Below are 21,500 nucleotides of genomic sequence, written 5' to 3' on the forward strand. Positions count from 1 at the left end.
TGTGAACCTGGGTCAGCAATTTATACGTGAACAGTAATGTGTTTCAGTGTTTCAGCCTGGGAAATGAACAGTACATATTTTTTTACTCAAGGTTAAGAAGTGTATGTGGTAAATAAGTTAGACGTAATTACTATAAACAAATATCAAGTTACGCCCTTCTCAGTTTCGATATGAGGTGAGGTGAACGTCCCGTTCAAGATTATTGCACTTATATTGCGACGTGTGTGGTTAAAGCGTTCGCTCGTCTCGTCGAAGTCTCGGATTTGTTTCCCCACATGGGTACAATGTGTGAAGCCCATATCTGGTGTCCCAGGCCGTGATGTTGGTGGAACATTGCTATAAGTGACGTGAAACTATATTCTCTTACACTAATGGATTCTGTCCCTACAATGTGTTAGATACGGTTAATGCATCTGCCAAAATCAAAATACATTGCAGTTGAATCGATTATAGTATAGTTTTCGATACCCCTAACTACACAAAGCTAATGAGTATTCTCGAACCAAATACATTAGTAACATTTCTAGATATTGGTTTTGTATTAATATTGTATCAGAATACATTTTTGAAATGTTTTATGATACTTTTTATACTTCAGGCGTTTGACGTCAGTAAGTAATCACAATACAAATACCAAAAATAATAAATAATTAAATAATCAAAATACCATAATGATCTTCATTTCGTGACCATATAAGCTGACTTACTGTTACAAGCGGCGTTAAACCCAACTCACTCACTCACTCAAACACTCACTTATCATCGTCATCAGGAGAGGTGAGGTGAAATAGGATTTAACGTCGCGTCCAAGTTTATTGCACTTATATAGCGACGTGCATGTACGTGTGTGTGTTTGTGTGGCTGCTTGTACTAGTCCGGACTGATGCCGATTTATAGTGCTAGCTCACTGAGATATCATGCCGCAGTTTAACATGAATACCACACTCAGGCACAGTATACTGACTCCGAGCCGTCCAGTCCTTGTTTTAGCCCCTTAATGCCGAGCGCCAGACAGGGTAACAACAAGTACCATCTTTTAACGTCATTTGGTTTGACGCTCATCGTCATCAGACGGCGTGGCTCGTTACGTATAATATCCATACCGATTTGTTTGGTCCATACTCTGAGGCATACGTCATACAGCTGGACTATTACCAATTTCTGTTTGTGGTTTAACGCCGCACACCACAAAATTCTAGCTATCTTATCGAGCCCAGACACGACAATCCAGTGATTGACATCACACGCATAGATCTACGCAACTGGGATAGTATGACATTCATCAAGTAAGTCAGCGAGCCTGACCACCCGATCCCGTTAGTCGCCTCTTACGACAAGCATGGGTTGCTGAAGACCTATTCTAACCCGGAACGTCATATCACTAAGCGTCCTTGAACAACAAATAACAAACAAAAACAAAAACGGAAATGTGAATGCTGATGCATCACAAACTCATACCATACGATTGGGTCGCTTTATTCAGCATTCATCCAATAACGAGACATGGAGGACACGGCGCCACGAAACACGCAATGGGGACGCATTTGATGGGCTCCAGCGACGCCTTCAGTATCTCATCAATCAGGTTCCGTTCAACTAAAAGGTACAAAACACCGAGTCTTCACTATTTACAGATCATTGTTGGTTGGTTGGTTGGTTGTTTAACGCCGCACTCAGCAATATTCCAGCTATATTACGGCGGTCTGTAAATAATCCAGTGTGGACCAGACAATCCAGTGATTGATATTATGAGCATCGATCCACGGATCTTCACGGATCTACAGTTTGTTACAAAACTTTTAAAAATACCTTTGGAGGAAAGCCTGGCATAGTTCTACCCTGAGACAACACTACGATACAATACTGTCTTCGGATTTAAAAAATCATAATATTTCAAAAGAATGTTATTTGTTAATGGCTTCTTGTCAGCCGGGTATCGGCGGGTGAAGGATTCTCAGCAGTAGTAAAATTCTTTGCGTTTATATGCCCAATATAACGACCGGTGAATAGTTTAACAGTGCACTGATATCTGACTATGAACGTGGAGACACTACGTTATGGATTTTAACTTCCCTCAAGGTCTTGACGGAGAATGTAAGCCCGGGGAGGAGGGAAATAGGGGAGAATGTAAGCCCCGGGCTTACAACCTCCGTCAACAAGACCAGAATTTTCCAACTCCCCGGGCTTACATTCTCCACCTAGACAGAGTTTACATCCTACTTATGAAGAAATGCCAGGAAATATAAGAAAACATCGACATACCTTATAGTGAAACAATACAGTGTATCGCGGTATAAAAGGAATTCGCTCAAAGCGTGCGAGGGAAAAAGCACGTGCAGCCTGGACTAAATGGCGTCATGACATGATAATCTGAACAAATTATCATTACCTGCCCCGGTAACTCAGTGGGAAGACAGTGGGTTACAAAACTTAACACGATATGTGAAGTTGCAGGTTCGATTCACGTCATGGAATTTTCATGTTTAAAACAAATTTCTGACTTTTAACCAATCATCGAACACAAGTGTGTTCACATCAAGAGGCAGGTAAAAAAACCCGTTAAATTTCACGGAATGCCCGCTTTCGCGGGCAATCTTAGAGAATAACTCCTTTACGGGTCTACCCGAGAAAAGTCGTACCTATATTTATTATAACATAGTGACATCGTTAGAGGTTTATACTTGGACTTCTGGTCTTCAGGGTCCGTTCAACGAAGCGATCGTAGCGCTAAGGTGATCGTAACACCCATACTTTAACACAGACTTAAGACAGTCGTAACGCTACGATCACTTTGTGGAACGGGCCCTAGGACGATTTTTGCACTAATATATCGACGTGCATGTGTATGGGGGATGTTTGTGTATGTATGTATATATATATGTGCTCGCGATCGTGCGCGCGTGCGTGCTTGTGTTTGTACCAGTCCGGGCTAATGTCCAGTTTAAAATGGACACCCGACTCGGACAATGACTTCAAGCGTACCAGTCCTTGTACCCAATTAATGCCGGACCGCCTCCGTGGTCTAATGGTAGAGCGTCCGCCCGGAGAGCGGAAGGTCCTGGGTTCAATCCCCGGCCGCGTCATACCAAAAGACGTTAAAAGATGGTACTTGTTGTTACCCTGTCTGGCGCTCGGCATTCAGGGGCTAAAACAAGGACTGGTCGGCTCGGAGTCAGTATACTGTGTCTGAGTGGGGTATTCATGTTAAACTGCGGCATGGTATCTCAGTGGGCGTGCACTATAAATCGGCATCAGTCCGGACTAGTACAAGCAGCCACAGACACACGTACATGCACGACGCTATATAAGTGCAATAATCTTGGACGCGACGTTAAACCCAATTTCACCTCACCTCACCTTAATGCCGACCATCAGTCATGGTAACAACAAATATCATCTTTTAAGGTGTTATTGTATGACGCGGCCCGGCATCAAACCACCTTTCTCTCTCCAGGTGGACGCTCTATCTTCTACAACATGGGAGGCGGTTCAGAAATGATGTGCAATTAGCAGGTCCGAAAGAGTTTCGGAACAAGGGGTTATCCAACTTGAGAACCTCACGTAGCCCATGTGGGACGGAATCGTACAATGGACTCTGCTTTTCTTATGATTACCTTTATGGTGATATTTTCGCTTTGATTCAATAGAAAGTCACACACTGACCGGCAGGTGCTGCTGATGCCACCATCATCACGACCAGCATCATCGCCAACAACAGTACTGTTTTCATATTGCTACGGAGAGAAGAGATGCCTGGTTAAAAACAGTATAATTTTGTGATTCGCAATGTGTGATTCATCTGAACTTATGAAGTTGATAAAATTTGAACTAAATTATAAGTTGATTTGAAAGCGTATGTAGAGCGGAGGGGTGGTCTTGTGGTTGAAGCGTTCGCTCGTCCTCACATGGGTACAAAGTGTGAATCACATTTCTGGTGTCCCTCACTCACTCACTCACTCACTCACTCACTCATTCACTCACTCATACGAGGAAGATTCAATTTTGTTTTGAGTCAACACATACTGGCAACATGGTCCTCTCTATAGTGAGGCGGTTAAGGCTGGATTTTAGTCAAAATTGTGCACTTTGGGTTTAAAGCACCAAACTTGGCACACTTTGGCATACATTGAACATTTCTGGATATGGATCCATCTCAGCAGCGCCACCTGGTGGTAGAAAATCCAAGATGGCCGCCAAAAGGGTTAAAACCTCATGACAATTTATATCCAATATAACATCATTATTTTGTCAATTTTAGTCATTTATATAAATTTATTGCAACAATGTTGTATATAATTCAAATCTAATATGCAGCGCCCATTGGTGACGTAGAAAACCCAAGATGTCCGCCAATATGAATTACATCTTCATAAAATGTCATAAAAGTATCATTTGTTCATTGCAATCATTTCAATCAAATCTGGCTTTAAAACAATTCCAAGTAATGCTTGTCCTGAATTATATGATGAAGTTCCTTATCATGTTTGGTAGATTTGCATATTGAAATAGTAGAAACTGCCGAACAAAAGAAAGCATACACCCATGTTTGCTGGTATCTAAAAATGAAACATACAAGAAATGTTTTTTCGATGGTAGTGTATTTGATACGGGGATGATAATTGTGTTTTGGACTCTAAGTTTGCAGTGTTTCGGCGACTGCTTTCAGCCTTGTAACGTATAATGTTTGGTCAAATCCAGTTTTTAGAGTATACTTTCTTTTGCCCGGTGGTGTACATGTGTCTGTGCCAAAGCTAGCTTCGTTTCATCGGAGTGGTGGCCACGGTCTCTGTCAGGTAAGGCGACTACTAGACACCTGTTAACCTCGTTGCATACACTTGACAAATGGTGGATATGTTATAAGATTTTATACATATGGCACTGATAGCAACGACATGAAAATATAGCACAAAATATGTGGTCAGGATTTTGAATATTCTTTTGATTTTGACAATCATATAATCCGGGTGAGGGAGCTTCTATCACATAGGTTGGTCCTTATCCCATAAATTTGAGTCCGGTATTGGGGGCGAAGGAAGTCCACCATATAAGGAGCTGAGAACGAAAATCGAGAGCACACTGATTAATTGACCGGGACAGTAGTAGTAGTAGTAGTAGTAGTAGTAGTAGTAGTAGTACCCTTGAAGATTCCGGGGTAGAATAGGTCTTCAGCAACCCATGCTTGCCGTAAAAGGTGACTATGCTTGTCGTAAAAGGCGACTAACGGTCAGGCTCGCTGACTTGGTTGATGCATGTCATCGATCCCAATTGCATGGATCGATGCTGATGATATTAATCACTGGCTTGTCTGGTTAAACAACAAACCAAACCTAAAAAACGTAGTAGTAATGTAGCGCTTCGAACATACATTTCATGTGGAGTAATGGCGTTTACACGCGGATTATTACTACTACTACTACTACTACTACTACTACTACTACTACTACTACTAGTACTGCTACTAACGAATAGTTAACTCGGGGCCATACATTTGGTTCAAAGAAACAGATTAGAATATCCCCCTCCCCTATGTCCAATAAACCTATGCTTGTCATACGAGGCGACCTAATGGATCCATGGTCATACCATGGGTAGATGACGTGTCAGCGTTACCTGACGGCGTGTCTCGTTTCCAATAACACCAATCACCGGTGTGTCGTGTCCAGACTCGCTTATTTACAGACCGCTGTCAAGTAGACGGACCACTGCTGAGTGCGGCGTTATACAACAAACAGACAAAACTGCAAAACAACATATGTTAAGAGTAGAGAGTTACGACCAACTTACTCCTTCGCCCGCGCCTAGCAACAAGTGACGTTATCTCTCTAATCTAATATTGCGTTTCGTGAGAGCATTTGGCAATATCTACGGAGGAGCAGTAGTGTAGTAATTCCGAAACACCAAGTGGCAACATGTAGAGAGGAGTGTTCAAACTGACGTACCCGTATATCTGTATTTTTGGAGAAGAACGTTCACTCTGGCGCATGGCGAACTAAACTTACGGCCAAAAGAAACTTCACCATTTTATAAATGATTATTGCAAAAATTAAAAACACAAGTTCAAACTAAATCAATGCAAAACATATCGACCAAACACAACAATACTCTGTGCAGAAAGTGATACACGTACATGGCACGTTTTCTTGTATAAAATGCGAAAAAGTAAAAAACACGTTCCGTTTGGGATGCCGCAACTACACATTCAATAATGATACGGACGGCATGTCAGACACTCAAACTGATAAAAACACATACCACAGAAATGCCACAACGAACACCCGAAAAACGCGAGCGGGCCCTGTGTATGATACAGATGGGAGTCACCCATTGACACATTTCTAGAACGTTTGGTTGATCCCGTGTTGCTGTAACTAACCTGATTCAACGTTACAGACAGACTGGTCAGACATCAGATAGGCCAAGAACAGGCAGATCCAGGCTAACTATGCCCAATGAAGACCGGTACTTGCGTACTTTGCATCTACGGAATCGATTCCCATCAGCGACGAGTGAGTGCGTGAGTATGGTGTTACGCCTCTTTTAGCATTGTACCCATGTCGGGAATCGAACCCGGGTCTTCGGCGTGACGAGCGAACGCTTTAACCACTAGGTTACCCGACCGCCCCCATCAGCGACGAATGCCTTAAGACAGATGGTTATTCGACAGACAGTGGCCAGGTGTTGTTATAATGTGGATTTATGTTCATAACTAACTGTTCTGATGGAGTCTTTGTTCATTAGGTATTTATATGTATTCGAAATAAATTAATGCATCTTTCAATATATATTCATGAAGACGTCTCTTCGACTGTAGATTGATTAACAAGTTGCATGCACATGTTTATGCAAGGTGCACAGTTTGAGATATTTGAGTGTTTGTTATACTCACACACGTTTTAAAAAAATGAGAACAGCATACAACGAATAACGCTTACATCAACGTATTACGTCACGTACAGAAGACTTGCTTGGCACATCTACCTAATCGATACCAAAATGCCACATTAACAACTCAGACATATCCTTGGTTGTGACCAATCAGTTGCAGAACCGTATGAAACCCGTTGAGGCAGCATTACACCCGGCTCTGAGGTCCAGAAATACGCCCAATTTTGCTTCACCGTCATGTACACCTAGCTTGGTGTAGACAGCATCTAAGGTTCAGAAGACAAAACTGGGACAGTGTACTGTTCACAGATGTGTCTTGGTTTCATCTGGATAGCTCTGATGGTCATGTATGGGTCCACAGGTGTCAAGGAGACTATTTTAGCAACGCATGCGTTGCTCTACGTCGTCAGTTTTCGGTGTGGTATCACAACTCGTGGGAGAAAACAATTCTTCACCGTTCATGGCAATTTGAATTGTGTAGGCTACCGGGACGACATTGTCCGAGATCATGATCTACCCTTTGTGCAAATGCAGGGTTGTAACGTCACGTAGCAGCAGGATAATGCCCGTCCACATGTTACGCTACCGGGACGACATTGTTCGAGATCATGATCTACCCTTTGTGCAAATTCAGGGTTGTAACGTCATGTTGCAGTAGGATAATGCCCGTCCACATGTTTCGCTACCGGGACGACATTGTTCGAGATCATGATCTACCCTTTGTGCAAATGCAGGGTTGTAACGTCATGTTGCAGCAGGATAATGCCCGTCCACATGTTACGCTACCGAGACGACATTGTTCGAGATCATGATCTACCCTTTGTATAAATGCAGGGTTGTAACGTCATGTTGCAGCAGGATAATGCCCGTCCACATGTTACGCTACCGGGACGACATTGTTCGAGATCATGATCTACCCTTTGTGCAAATGCAGGGTTGTAACGTCATGTTGCAGCAGGATAATGCCCGCCCACATGTTGCACGTGTTGTAACAGACTTTTTGAGGCATTATAACATTGCTGTATTGGCATGGCCGGCTGTTTCTCAAGACCTCGTCCCCATGGAACATGTCTTGAGTCTGATGGATCAAGATCAATTCTAACCCGCATCTTCTTGGATAAGACAGTCATGTTGGGCTAGGACATAACATCTATAGGCGACCATAATATATGTTTGCCGTAAAAGGCGACTATGCTTGTCGTATAAAGCGACTAACGGGATCAGGTGGTCAGGCCCGCTGACTTGGTTGATGCATGTCATCGATCCCAATTGCGTGGATCGATGTTAATGATGTCAATCGGGTGGTCAGACTCGCTGACTTGAGTGATGCATGCCATCGATCCCAATTGGGTGGATCGATGCTCATGATATTAATCACTGGATTGTCTGGTCCAGACTCGATTATTTCCAGACCGCCGTCATGTAGCTGGAATATTGCTGAGTGCGGCGTTAAACTACGCAAATGGGATACGATGACATGCATCAACCAAATCAACGAGGCTTACCACCCGATCCCGTCAGTTGCCTTTTACGACAAACATAGGTTGCTGAGGACTAATTCTAACCCGGGTCTTTACGGGTCATCCTGAACATCGAGTGTTTCTCGACAAGGCTGCAGAAAACTTGTAGAAAAGGTTGCCAATATATTCCTTTGATGAAAGTAACACAAGTTGAGTTATTCTCAATCATTTATTTCGTACTGCGACTCATTATGCCCGTGAACGGCTGAAGATGTAGAAGATTCCTGGAAGTAAAATACAAATATATGAAAGGAATATTAGGTGATATAATTGTTAACGTTACTATCAAATTCATTAAACAGTATACGATCGGACATCTCTATTTTACATATCTGTGTGTGTGTGTGTGTGTGTGAGTGTGAGACAGAGAATATATATATATATATATATGTGTGTGTGTGTGTGTGTGCGTGTGAATATGTATATATATATATTTATGATATTTGTATAACATTTACATTTATATTCACACACACACGTGTGTGTGTGTGTGTGTGTGTGTGTGTGTGTGTGTGTGTGTGTGTGTGTGTGTGTGTGTGTGTGTGTGTGTGTGTGTGTGTGTGTGTGTGAATATAAATGTGAAGGTTATACAGATGTCCAAGTTCAATTCTTAATATATCCTTCACAATGATCACGTTTTCATCTTATGCAATGCACTACTTACCCATGTTAGATCAGTCCCCAGGATCTAGAATTTCCACTGTTGTCTCCAGCAGGGGGTTGCTTTGGAACAGGATCGCTCTTATGCGAAGGGGGAGGATCACCATTAAACATAGGTTGAACTAGATGATGAGATGGCAGTGAAGTGGCAGGACCACTCTTCTGAGGAGGAGTAGGAGGAGGAGGATGGCGGCCACGAGGAGGGGGCGGAGGAGGAGGATGACGTCTCCTGTGATGGGGGCCAAAACGGGGTAGAAGGCAACGGTGATAATCTTCTTCTACATTCTTGTCCATCACATGTTTGAGATTGTGCAGTGTGGCGTTGATGTCCAAAACTGAAAACATTGAATAGTCATGTAGAATGTCATGGTGTATGTTGTTTGTATGTTGTTTAACGTCGCATCCAACAATATTCCCATTATATGATGACACCTAACATAGCAACCGTTATGGATACAGTATGTCGAGCCCATTTCTGGTGTCCACCACATGATATTGCTGGAATATTGCTAAAAGCGGCGTAAAACTACATTCACTCACTTGACACAGTTGCAACAATGAAGCTCAAAAGCGAAAATGAAAATAGATTTTAGAGTCGAACTACATGTATGATGATCCTTCAACAAGGGATGACTATGTTCTCTTCGATCTTAAAAGCAAATAGGGTAACAATTTGGTTATAATTATGTTTCTAACATATTTACCACTTATAGTATTGGTAAATAAATCTAGTTAGATAAAATATAGCATTTACATCTGGAAAATTGAATCATATTTATCACATAAGTTTCTGAGAAATTGTTCACTTATCATCATGGCAAATAAATGTAACCAAATGAAGATCGTTCAAATGAAAAAGTCCTTCAACATTTCATAAATGCATTACATTGTGAATATATCCTATTTCCTGGATGAATCAGGTTCCGATCTTCCATACTCCTTCTCAGTTAGGATGGTTTTGGCCTAATCAAGATATAATGCCTGTTTTTAAGATTATTAGCAGTGGGCACAACTTCTGAAATCCTAAACATTTCGTAACGTTCGTATCAATGAACACAGCTGATAAAAAAAATATATTGATGAGTTTTTGTGCGAAAATATTACAATTTTGGTCGAACTGATCCACGCAATCAAACTACAATAAAACTATCGTTCCACAGCTATAAAATTATGCCATATCAATTTGCATGCTTGTTTGTTTGTTTAACGCCGCACTCCGCAATATTTCAGCTATATGACGGCGGTCTGTTAATAATCCAGTGTGGACCAGACAATTCAGGGATTGACATCGTGAACATTGATCCACAGGAGGTAATTTGTCGGCACTTTCAACATTCAAACTAAGTCCAAATTGACATAGCAGAAACAGACTATAGGCATTATGCACTTGTTCTCACCTGTCGTCAAGGTGTCATAGGTCACCTTGATCTACTTACACCTGGTTATGCCCTGTTTCACAATAGACTATTTTATTCACATTTTTACACACTTTTACGTGTAAAAAGGCATAAAAACATTTGATACGCTGTATTTGTGCCACGGCCCAATTAGTACTAATTTAGTTGTTTGAATATTTACATATTTTGTATATTAACTGCATTTATTTAAGATCTGAGGTCGAAAAAACAGGTTTTTTTTATTTCCGTGAGCACTTAGTTTCAGTGTGATTCTAAATATGGGAATGACAATAGCTGCGGTAACCATTCGCTGTCCTGCTCCCTCCAAACGATTTGATTTGTTTTTTTATAGGAAGCAATACAGAAGTTCAGTTGCCGCATCTCGGTTGGCAACAATATTTTCCTTGAAACTGGATGTTGAACTTCCGGGTAGAATAGGTCTTCAGCAACCCATGCTTGCCGTAAAAGGTGACTATACTTGTCGTAAGAGGCGACTAACGGGATCGGGTGGTCAGGCTCGCTGACTTGGTTGATGCATGTCCTCGATCCAAATTGCATGGATCGATCCGCATGTCAATCACTGGATTGTCTGGTCCAGACTCGATTATTTACAGACCGCCGTCATATAGCTGGAATATTGCTGAGTGCGGGATCCGAATGTCTCCATGTCTCTGTATGCAAAGGGATTCAGTGTGAAACCAACAATAACAAAACAACGAAGTGGTGTACCACTGACATTTGTATAATACAATGAACTACAACAAACCAAACAAATGTTGAACTTACTCTGTTGTTTCAGTGTGTGAGTCGAAATGCCCTCTTTGATGACCTGTTTCTGCTGATTTTGCACCATTGTCCGTATACTATTGACAAGGAAGGCCACATCGTCCTTAAGTGTATCTGAAACAGCAATCATTTTGCTCGTGATCTACGCTGACCTATGTTTGCTCAGTTCAATCCAGTATTGACCCGTGAAGATCTAGGTTCATGATGTCAGTCACTGGATTGTCTGGATGTGACTTGACTGAGCGTCGCGTTAAACAGCAACCAAACTATGGAAACACTCCATGAATAGTGTACAAGAGGTGACTGGTAACTTTTGAGCCTCAAAAAGAGGGAATTGCATAAAAGTCCATATTTTGTTGAGGACAGATTATGAGTGAGTGAGTATGGTTTTACGCCGCTTTTAGCAATATTCCAGCAATATCACGGCGGAGGACACCAGAAATGGGCTTCACACATTGTACCAATGTCGGGAATCGAAAACGGGTCTTCGGCGTGACGAGCGAACGCTTTAACCACTAGGCTACCCGACCGCCCCAGGACAGATTATGATGTCATAAAGGTATATCCACAAAGATTTATTGTTTCGTAAAGTCAGTAAAATAAGCAGGGATCTGTGCCTTTTAAAAATTGGACAAACTTAAGTAACGTGCAGTGATCAAATACCTACTGAAAAAAGGGCTTAATACTAAATGTCAGCCATGAAGATATGCGTACAATCTGAACATAGAGCATCAACGCCAGGGAATAGCTTGTTCCGATTACCCTTCAGTGATGACACAAGGTGTTCACAAAAAGGATAAACATCTCCTGCTCTACCTGTAGCACCCGCCACTCAAACAATTTGCATAAAAAGTATGTGTCTGTTGCCTTACCCTTCAGTGATGACACAAGGTGTTCACAAAAAGAATAAACATCACCTGCTCTACCTGTAGCACCCGCCACTCAAACAATTTGCATAAAAAGTATGTGTCTGTTGCCTGACGCCCCACATGAGACCCGTGAAGATCCGGGGTAGAATAGGTCTTCAGCAACCAATGCTTGCCGTAAAAGGCGACTATGCTTGTCGTAAAAGGCAACTAACGGGTTCGGGTGGTCAGGCCCGCCGACTTGGTTGATGCATGTCATCGATCCAAATTTCGAGGATCGATGCTCATGATATCAATCACTGGATTGTCTGGACCAGACTCGATCATTTAAACCGCCGTCATATAGCTGGAATATTGCTGAGTGCGGCGTAAAACAACAAACCAACCAACTAACAACCACTGCCATGCGACGGCGGCCTGGAAACAGACCAGACATTCAAGTGGATATTTTAGATCTGTCTTTATCCCCTTAACCTTAACAAAAGGCCACACGGAAAAAGAAGGTTACACTTTGATGTATCTTCCATAAAACATAACTATTTTCAATCCAATCTCATCAATGATTTTGTTGAAGTTTGTGTTTTCTTAAATAACAACATATATCAAAATACAAAGAGAGTCTTATCTGTTTCAAGATCCAATGGCTTATTAATCAAAGCAACTTAATCACGATTCGCAGTAAACCCAAAACTTAAGAAAAATAAGAGACACATTTTGAGGACCCGTGAAGAGAATAGATCTTCAGCGACCCTTGCTTAGCGTAAGCTGCGACTATGCTTGTCGTGAGAGGCGATAATCGGGAACGGGTGGTCAGGCTCGCTACTTGTCATCGTATCTCCATTGCGTGGATCGATGCTCATGATGTCAGTCACAAGACTGTTTGGTCCAGACCCGCTTATTTACAGACTGCCATCATATAGCTGGAATATTGCTGAGCGCGGCGTTAAACAACAAACAAACAAAACAAATTTTGAGACATCACCAGATCATATGCTTGATGCTTCAAAGCAACATGGTTTACATCTGCTCCAAACTTCGAACATCATTGGCCAGTTTTTAGTTGGTTGGTTGTTTTGATGTTTAACGCCGCACTCAGCAATATTCCAGCTTATGACGGCGGTCTGTAAATAATCGAGTCTGGACCAGACAATCCAGTGATTGATATCATAAGCATCGATCCACGCAATTTGAATCGATGACATGCATCAACCAAGTCGGCGAGTCTGACCACCCGAACCCGTTTGTTGCCTTTTACGACAAGCATAGTCACCTTTTACGGCAAGCATGGGTTGCTGAAGATCTATTCTGCCCCGGAATCTTCACGGGTCCAGTTTTTAGTCACACGCATGGTGTGTGATGGATGCGTATAACAAGTTTCAAACACACATCTGGAATATACTTCGTAAAACCTTTCCATTTACGAAACATCCAGGTCTTATTCAAAGAAGAAGCAAAATGCAATAATATACAAACCTCTTACAGTTATGTTTGATTAATCTCGAAAATGACATAGGCTAGAACTAAATTTGGATGATGCATAGATTATTTCACCGAAGAGTGTGTTGTGCTAAACGTTAACAGCAGTTTTACTGCATGTACACCCGTGCTAAAATGTTTCACAGAACTTTTACAAGTTTACATTTTATTTCTTTGTGTTAGCTGACTTTTAATCAAATCACCCAGTCACTGAAAGGTGACTCAAAAAAACAAAGGTGAAACCTATTTTGTTAAGGACTGAGAGTTATATTGATGAAGGTAATAGATAATAAACGATTTAGCTACTCGCCTTTATCCGCAGCCACTTGGCCCTCTACATTGGTTGATTGTCCTGCTGCTCCCTGAAGGGAACACCCAACAACAGCACACAGGAGAAGAGGCAACAGCTGAGACATGGTGCCTCGCAAGCAGTCTCTGGGGTCTGTGATCCTGGGTCAGCAATTTATACCTGAATCGTAATGTGTTTCAGTGTTGCAACCTGGGAATGTTCCACTGAAGGTTAATCAGTTTATTTAGACTCAACAAAATAGGAAAGTTTACATGTTCTGAACACGCATATGAATAGTGTTCCATTCAGCTAATGAAGGGTCAAGAAGTCGTCGTTAAAAGTCTTTTGGAACGGTCTTGAGCAACCCGTACTTGCCTTAAAAGGCGGCTATGCTTGTCGTAAAAGGCGACTAAGGAGATCGGGTGGTCAGGTTCGCTGACTTGGTTTGATGCATGACATCGATCCCAATGGCGTGGATCGATGCTCATGATGTCAGTCACTGGATTATCTGGTCCAGACTCGATTATATACAGAGCGCCGTCATATTGCTGGAATATTGCCGAGTGCGGCGGTAAACCAGAAACCTACCAACCAACCAACAAAATAACGTACCTTGTTTTTCTCTGAAGAATCGCGATTCTTAATGAACAGTGTATAGGTGTATGGAGTGAGTGTGTGAGTTAATATTTAACGCCACATCGGCAATATTTCAGCCATATCGTGACGAGAAGTACATTAATAATACAGAAATGTATACACTATAAAAAGCTGTCAACGAAGGACAGTACAATAACTAGAATATCACAGAATATATTTAAAACTAGTTGAGAATATATAAAAGACATAAGTATCAGAGAACACAATATAAAAATGGGCTAGAGATCGCCAGCAACTGAAGGTAGATCACCATGCTAGGGTCCATGGGGACTTACAGTACCTTTGCTTCCTGCATGGACCCCGGCAGGATTTATATCATCCCTTCAGTCACTGGCGACAGTGTGCCAGTTAAGCCAAACTAAAATGACGAATATTCTGCGATTAAAAACCTGGCATGCAGAAAAATACTTCGAATGATATGGGACTTACATACCCTCTTAGGGGGACAATAATTTTACGCTACTTCAACCCCCCTCGAGGGTACAGCCACTAACAATCATAGTTATGAATTTTGCACTACCAATCTTTAAAACAATACAACAATTACATCAAAATTTATGTATAAGTTCTATTTCTTTTAAAAAACATAGTATTAAATGAGAGTTAACTTTACTAAAAAGGTCCTTCACTGTTTTTACACTGAAATATTTATCCCTTGTGATGGAAAAATCAATACAGTCAAGCAGGACATGCTTGACCGTGATTCTTTCATCACAAGGGATACAAAACGGAGGATCCTCACCCTTTAATAAATATTCATGTGTATATCTCGAGTGGCCAATACGACATCGCTGCATAATGACCTCTTCAAATCTGGACTGACAGCCCAAGTAGGTGTAACCAACATGGGGTTTAATTTCGTGTAATTTATTGATACCTACTTGGGTGTCCCACTTCTTTTGCATCAGATCACAGATGTAAGATCTAATTATAGGTTTAAAATCACTGTATGGTAAAAGAAGTGGTGTCACAGATTTGTCGAGTGCTGCTTTTGCAGCAGCATCAGCCAATGTGTTACCAACAATCCCAACATGGCTTGGTAACCAACAAAAGACGATGTCATATTGGCCAGTCGCAAGATCATTAAATAATTCAAGAATTTCAATTAAAAATGGATGTTTACATGACAGATTTTTAATAGCCTGAAGGCACGAAAGTGAGTCTGAAAAAATTATGAATTCTTTATATTTGGATTTGTTCTTGATATATTTTAGTGCCGTTAAAATGGCGTGTGCTTCTGCTGTGAATATGGAACTATTATCGGGTAATCGTGAAGATACTGTTCTGGATCCAATGATGGTGGCACTAGCAACTGCGCCACCATCCTTGGATCCATCTGTAAATATAGATTTATATGTGTCATAAGTGTTTCGTAATTGATTGTATTCTTGTTTATAAATAAGGGGATTTGTATCAGATTTCTTACGTCTAGTTAATGTGAGGTCTACAGTTGGTCTTACCATCTGCCAAGGAGGCGATGAAAAAAGTTTTGTGGGAGCTATATCCTGAAAGTTAATGTTCGCAGCAGAAACGACTGATTTAATTCTTATTCCTAGTGGTGGAACAAGAGATGTTTTCTTATAGTAAATATCTTCGTTAAGAGGATTAAATACGCAATTGAAAGCTGGATTTGACTGATTAGAATATAATTTAGTGATGTACTGTAAAGATAGTTTCAGACGGCGTTGTTTAAGAGAAGGCTCATCCGCTTCAACAGACAGACTTGGATTAGGAGAAGTGCGAAAGGCTCCAAGGCAAAGCCTCAGTCCTTGGTGATGGATAGTATCAAGTTTTTTTAAATTACTTTTACAGGCTCCACCATAGACGATGGAGCCGTAATCAAGTTTTGAACGGATCAGTGACCTGTATAAATGTAAGAGGGTTGTTTGATCCCCTCCCCACTTTGAATTAGAAAGAACTTTCAATAAATCCAGCGCCTTCAGGCATTTAGCTTTAAGTGATTTAATGTGTGGTAAGAAAGTTAAATGGCTATCAAAGATGAGTCCCAAGAATTTGGCCTCCTTTACAACTTTGATAGGGGTGCCATTCAAAAATAATTCAGGGTCTTTATGCGGTTTATATTTTCTGCAGAAGTGTATACAGTTAGTTTTAGACATAGAAAATTTGAACCCGTTTTCGAGAGACCACTTATGAATTTTATTGAGACAAATTTGTAACTGCCTCTCTATGGTATGTATATTTTTACCACAACAAGATGCATTAAAATCATCCACGAACAGTGAACCATCCACTGAATTACTTAAAACCTTGGGCAGACTATTTATTTTAATACTAAACAAGGTGACAGACAAAATACTGCCTTGTGGGACACCCTGATCCTGATCATAATGGTCAGACAGGGTGGAACCCACGCGGACTTGAAATTGTCTGTCTGTTAAAAATTGTGATATAAAAAGAGGCAACCTGCCTCTCAAACCAAAATCATGTAAATCCTTTAGAATGCCATGCTTCCAAGTAGTATCGTATGCTTTCTCAAGATCAAAGAAAACTGAGACTACGTGTTGCTTATTTACAATAGCATTTTTAACAAAGGATTCTAATCGTACCAAATGGTCGATAGTACTTCGATTTTTTCGGAAACCACATTGAATATTGCTAAGAAGATTGTTGGTTTCCAAATACCATACTAATCCATTATTTACTATTCGTTCCATGGTTTTGCAAACACAACTGGTTAACGATATAGGGCGGTAATTTGAGGGATCAGTATGATCCCGGCCAGGTTTTGGTATCGGTACCACAATGGCATTATGCCATGGAGGAAAATTCCCTGATGTCCATATGTGGTCAAATATATCTAAAAGCGTCTCAAGACATGATTCGGGCAAATGCTTGAGTAACTGATAATGGATATTATCATCCCCTGCAGCAGTATCATGAGCTTGCTCAAGAGCAGTATGTAGCTCATGCAATGAAAATACTTCATTGTAGTCTTCACCATTATTTGAATCGAAATTAACCTTTTTCTTTTCTTGTTGTTTCTGATATCTCTGAAACTCGGGAACATAATTTGATGATGAAGAATTTTTGGCAAGAGTCTCGCCAAGTTTATTTACAATGGCAGATTTATCAGTTATTAATTTGTCACCGTCTTTAAGATGGTGTACAGACGATTTAGAACCTTTACCTTTTATTTTTTGAACCATGTTCCACACCTTGGACATGGGTGTGCGTGAATTAATTCTGGAGACATAATTCCTCCAAGATTGACGCTTATTATGTTTATATATGGAGTTGACTCGAAAACAACTGGATGGGATCTGGTACATTTGTGAAGTGGTCCGGTTTCAATTTTTCAACACATAATGTTGCATACAAGGACCAATTGGCCTTTGTAAAATTCCACCTTGACGAAGGTGGGTCATCATTCGGTTTCATTGTTTTTAGGACAGTAGGAAAGTGATCACTTCCACAAAGGTCATCATGCACAGACCAATCGAACTCATTGTAAATATTTGAATCAGTGAGGGACAGATCGAGTGCAGAGTAAGTTCCTGTGGCAGGATGTAAATAGGTGCTGGAATCGTCATTAAATAAACATAAGTTATTATCAGATAAAAAATCCTCAATAACTTTCCCCTTATTGTTTGTAGTTGTACTCCCCCATAGAGGGTTGTGCCCATTTAAATCGCCCATGATGATACACGGCTTAGGGAGTTGATCATACAAATGCTGAAGATCAGACAGTCGAAGTGCAGACGAAGGTGGAATATACAAAGAGCACAAAGTGAATGCAATGTGCAAGGTAAGGCGGATAGCAACAGCTTGAAGAGTAGTATTTAAAGGAACAGCACTATGGAATATGTCCCGTCTGACTAAAATAGTAGAGCCTCCAGTGGCTTTGTCACCCGGAGGAGAAAAAGAATGATGACAATTATACTGCCTCAGATCAAATGTATCCGTATGTTTAAGAAATGTCTCTTGGAGACATATAGCTGACGGCTTAAAATCTTGAACTAGTACTTGTATCTCATTAAAATTCTTACGAAGTCCTCTGCAATTCCATTGTAGTAAATTTTGAGAGCAACTCATGGCGGCTCAATCGGAGAACGTGAACGGGGTGAAGGTCCCTTACGCTGTAAAGACAACGATGGAGACACTTCCATATCGAGAGGTTCAAAGGTGTTATGAACCTCGACAGGGATTGTTGAAGGCGCCTTCAGATGTTTAAGGGTCCTTAATTCCTTTTTACGCATTTTTTTTCTCTCTTTCCTGGTTAACAGATGAGGGTCAATCTCAGTCTCAGACTCAGGCTGTGGTTCAGGCTCAGGCTTTGGCTGTGGTTCAGGCTCAGGCTCCAGAGAGGGAGGGGTCAATTGGATATCAGTCTGTGTTTCAGACGACGAAGTTAATTCCTCGGTTGTGGAATATAACATTGTCTGTTTATCTGAGACCCAGGAAATAGCTGTCTGACAAGCATGATCAACAGTTTGCGTAGGAGAAGAGACTATGGCAGAGTAAGATTTTGACTGTGAACTGTTTAGAGGTTGTTCCTTTACCAATTTTTTGGCATCAGAAAAGGAAATATTGTTTGTGTATTTGATTTTTATAATTTTGGTTTCTCTTTCAAAGACTGGACATTGTTTGGAGGAAGACATGTGCTCACCGTTGCAGTTCGCACATCTGATGGCACCTGTGCAATCAGAGCTTTCATGATTCTTACTGCAACGGGAGCACACTGCAGAGCCACGACAGGACTTGGCGCCATGGCCAAACTGTTGGCACTTGAAACATCGCAGAGGATGTGGTATATACACATCCACACCGATGTTAAAATAACCAGCTTTGATTGAGGTTGGGAGTTTAGAAAGAGCAAAGGTAAATAAATAGGTGTTAGTGTTTACAACACTGTCATGATCTTTTCTTGTAAAGCGTTTAACAGCTGTTACACCTTGAGATTGGAGTTCCTGAGCAATCTCCTCTTCTGACATGTCAGACAGGCATTTCGCTCGGTCGCGGACAATGCCCCTGCAGGAATTTAAAGATTTATGAATAGATACTGCAATAGCAGTATTGGCAAAATGATGAGCATTTAACAAATTAATGGATTGTTGTCTCTTGGAACATTCTATCAAGAGAGAACCAGACCGGAGATGAGTGACGTTTTTAACGTCACCACAAATTCCTTGAACTGCCTTTGAAACTACAAAAGGATTGATCTTGAGAGGCACACCATCAATGCCTTCTACAACTAGAAATCTTGGCCACGAGTCAATATTGGCTGGAGAAGATTCATCATCAGAAGATGAAATAGTATCCACGTCAACATGTCTTCTCTTGTTTTTGCTACGAGAACCAGTGTGTTGTGGGGTATCCATAATGAGAGAGAGAAGTTTCGACAACCCTGCTCCCCACCCACCATGGAGTGTCAACAAGGACGGTGCCACAGTGGAAGCCATGCTGCAACACCAGGGCTACAGGGGTGTTATACTCCAGAAATAAAGACATAAATAGCTGTCGTTAATGAAAGGAAGAATGTCAGGCTGGTTCGGCCCATGGCATTTTCCTAAAAAAACACAGAATTCAGTGGTCCGTATCACCAGATTGGCCCATGAGCCACCGCCTTCTGGCATAAGACTCTAGGCAAACGTTTACATAATAATTTGGGAAGTCAAACATGTAAGACATGACCAAGACCAAATAATACATTAATAGAAATCACATTAGTGCAAACACGATATTATGCACAGGGCCTGGCATGACCAGCCGATTGATAAGACCGGGCCCATCTTACCACCCGTCTAGGCGAAGTAAGGGTCGAAGTAGTGTGTTGGGCAAAGGAACACAGTTCCAGGAACCAGTGCCCTCAACTACCAGACTCCCGTCCTCCGCCGACACAGGGACGCAACCCACGGCAAACGGGCTGCCCACTTTGGTCGCCTCTTACGACCAGCAATGGGGTGCTGTGGAAATATTCTACCCCGGTTCCACACGGGGGAAGAGCTATTAGCGCTACCCAGCACTCACCACGAGGAGGTTGCTCTTCACGAGTGCCTATAGGTGTATGGAGTATGGGTTGACATACATAATAGGGGTACGTGTTATCATGTGCCGAAAAACATCCTAAAACGTCTTCTGAAGAGCCACTGTGGTTTTACATCCTTAACTATGTTGCAGGTGTTTCCATTCCCGGAATATTTTTTCACCAATTTGTCTTAACCTCACCACAGACGAGTGTACAAGAGTAATGTTGAAACATCATAAAATTTTACCTTAAAAATTCAGGTGAGCTACAGAACCTCTGGCTCTATTTTTGAAAATTAAAATCGAGCATTATTTAAGAAACGCGCAGTAGATACACGTAGATGTATTAACAAATAGTTGGGTTAACCGTGATATTGGTACAAAGGTGGGTAAAACCCTACTCACTAAATTTATGTTATTAATGTTCGTGTCAGGAAAATACTCGACGTAGTTCTCTCAAACAAACCTTGAGCTCTCTCACATTCCAGGTGATATTTCACATACTGAAAGTACCCTTAACCCTGCAGTAATTACAGCGACCTTCAACAAACAACAGCTAGTTTTGAAAAGACCATAAACTCACACATGTGCTTGATCCACTGTACCTGTATGTGAAATGTCAGATTGCAATCACTGGAAACTGCCTTCTCTACAACACTGTATTTTGTTAAACATGATTTGAACTCATCTGTGTCAAACGCCACCATTGAAATGTATTGTATTTTGTGGTCCTATACCATGTCTTTACAGTTAAAGAACAACATTGTATTCCTTTCAACTACGTATCATGAACGCACGTTGCTGCCATAGTGCAATCTCGGCATTACAGAACATAATTGTGAGAAAGCACAAGCCATAAAACTAGTGATCTAAAACGTCAACAACGACATAAGCAATTAGATTAGATTATAATTTAACAAAGCCTAGTGCGACAGCACCTTAACAGTGCAGGGTTGTCAGTAAAGCAACAAAACCCTTT

General features: G+C 41.2%; 1 protein-coding gene and 1 long non-coding RNA gene across 2 annotated transcripts; both read right to left on the reverse strand.

The window, feature by feature from the left end:
• Positions 1-1,423: 1,423 nt before the first annotated feature.
• On the reverse strand, positions 1,424-5,814 carry LOC139455390 (uncharacterized). Its single transcript, XR_011652473.1, has 3 exons — positions 5,785-5,814; positions 3,664-3,734; positions 1,424-1,596 (listed from the first exon to the last, which is right to left on the reverse strand). It is a non-coding gene; the product is annotated as an uncharacterized lncRNA (long non-coding RNA).
• A 2,770-nt stretch (positions 5,815-8,584) lies between these two features.
• Positions 8,585-21,121, reverse strand: LOC139455391 (uncharacterized). The gene is made up of 5 exons (XM_071236950.1): positions 21,105-21,121; positions 13,901-14,040; positions 11,249-11,362; positions 9,070-9,400; positions 8,585-8,629 (listed from the first exon to the last, which is right to left on the reverse strand). The coding sequence occupies exons 2-4, from the start codon at positions 14,004-14,006 to the stop codon at positions 9,075-9,077; spliced, it is 546 nt and encodes a 181-aa protein (XP_071093051.1). The 5' UTR covers positions 14,007-14,040; positions 21,105-21,121; the 3' UTR covers positions 8,585-8,629; positions 9,070-9,074.
• Positions 21,122-21,500: the final 379 nt, after the last annotated feature.

The sequence above is a fragment of the Haliotis cracherodii genome, unplaced genomic scaffold (genome assembly GCF_022045235.1).
Source record: "Haliotis cracherodii isolate W230 unplaced genomic scaffold, xgHalCrac1.p SCAF_11, whole genome shotgun sequence".
Taxonomy (NCBI): domain Eukaryota; kingdom Metazoa; phylum Mollusca; class Gastropoda; order Lepetellida; family Haliotidae; genus Haliotis; species Haliotis cracherodii.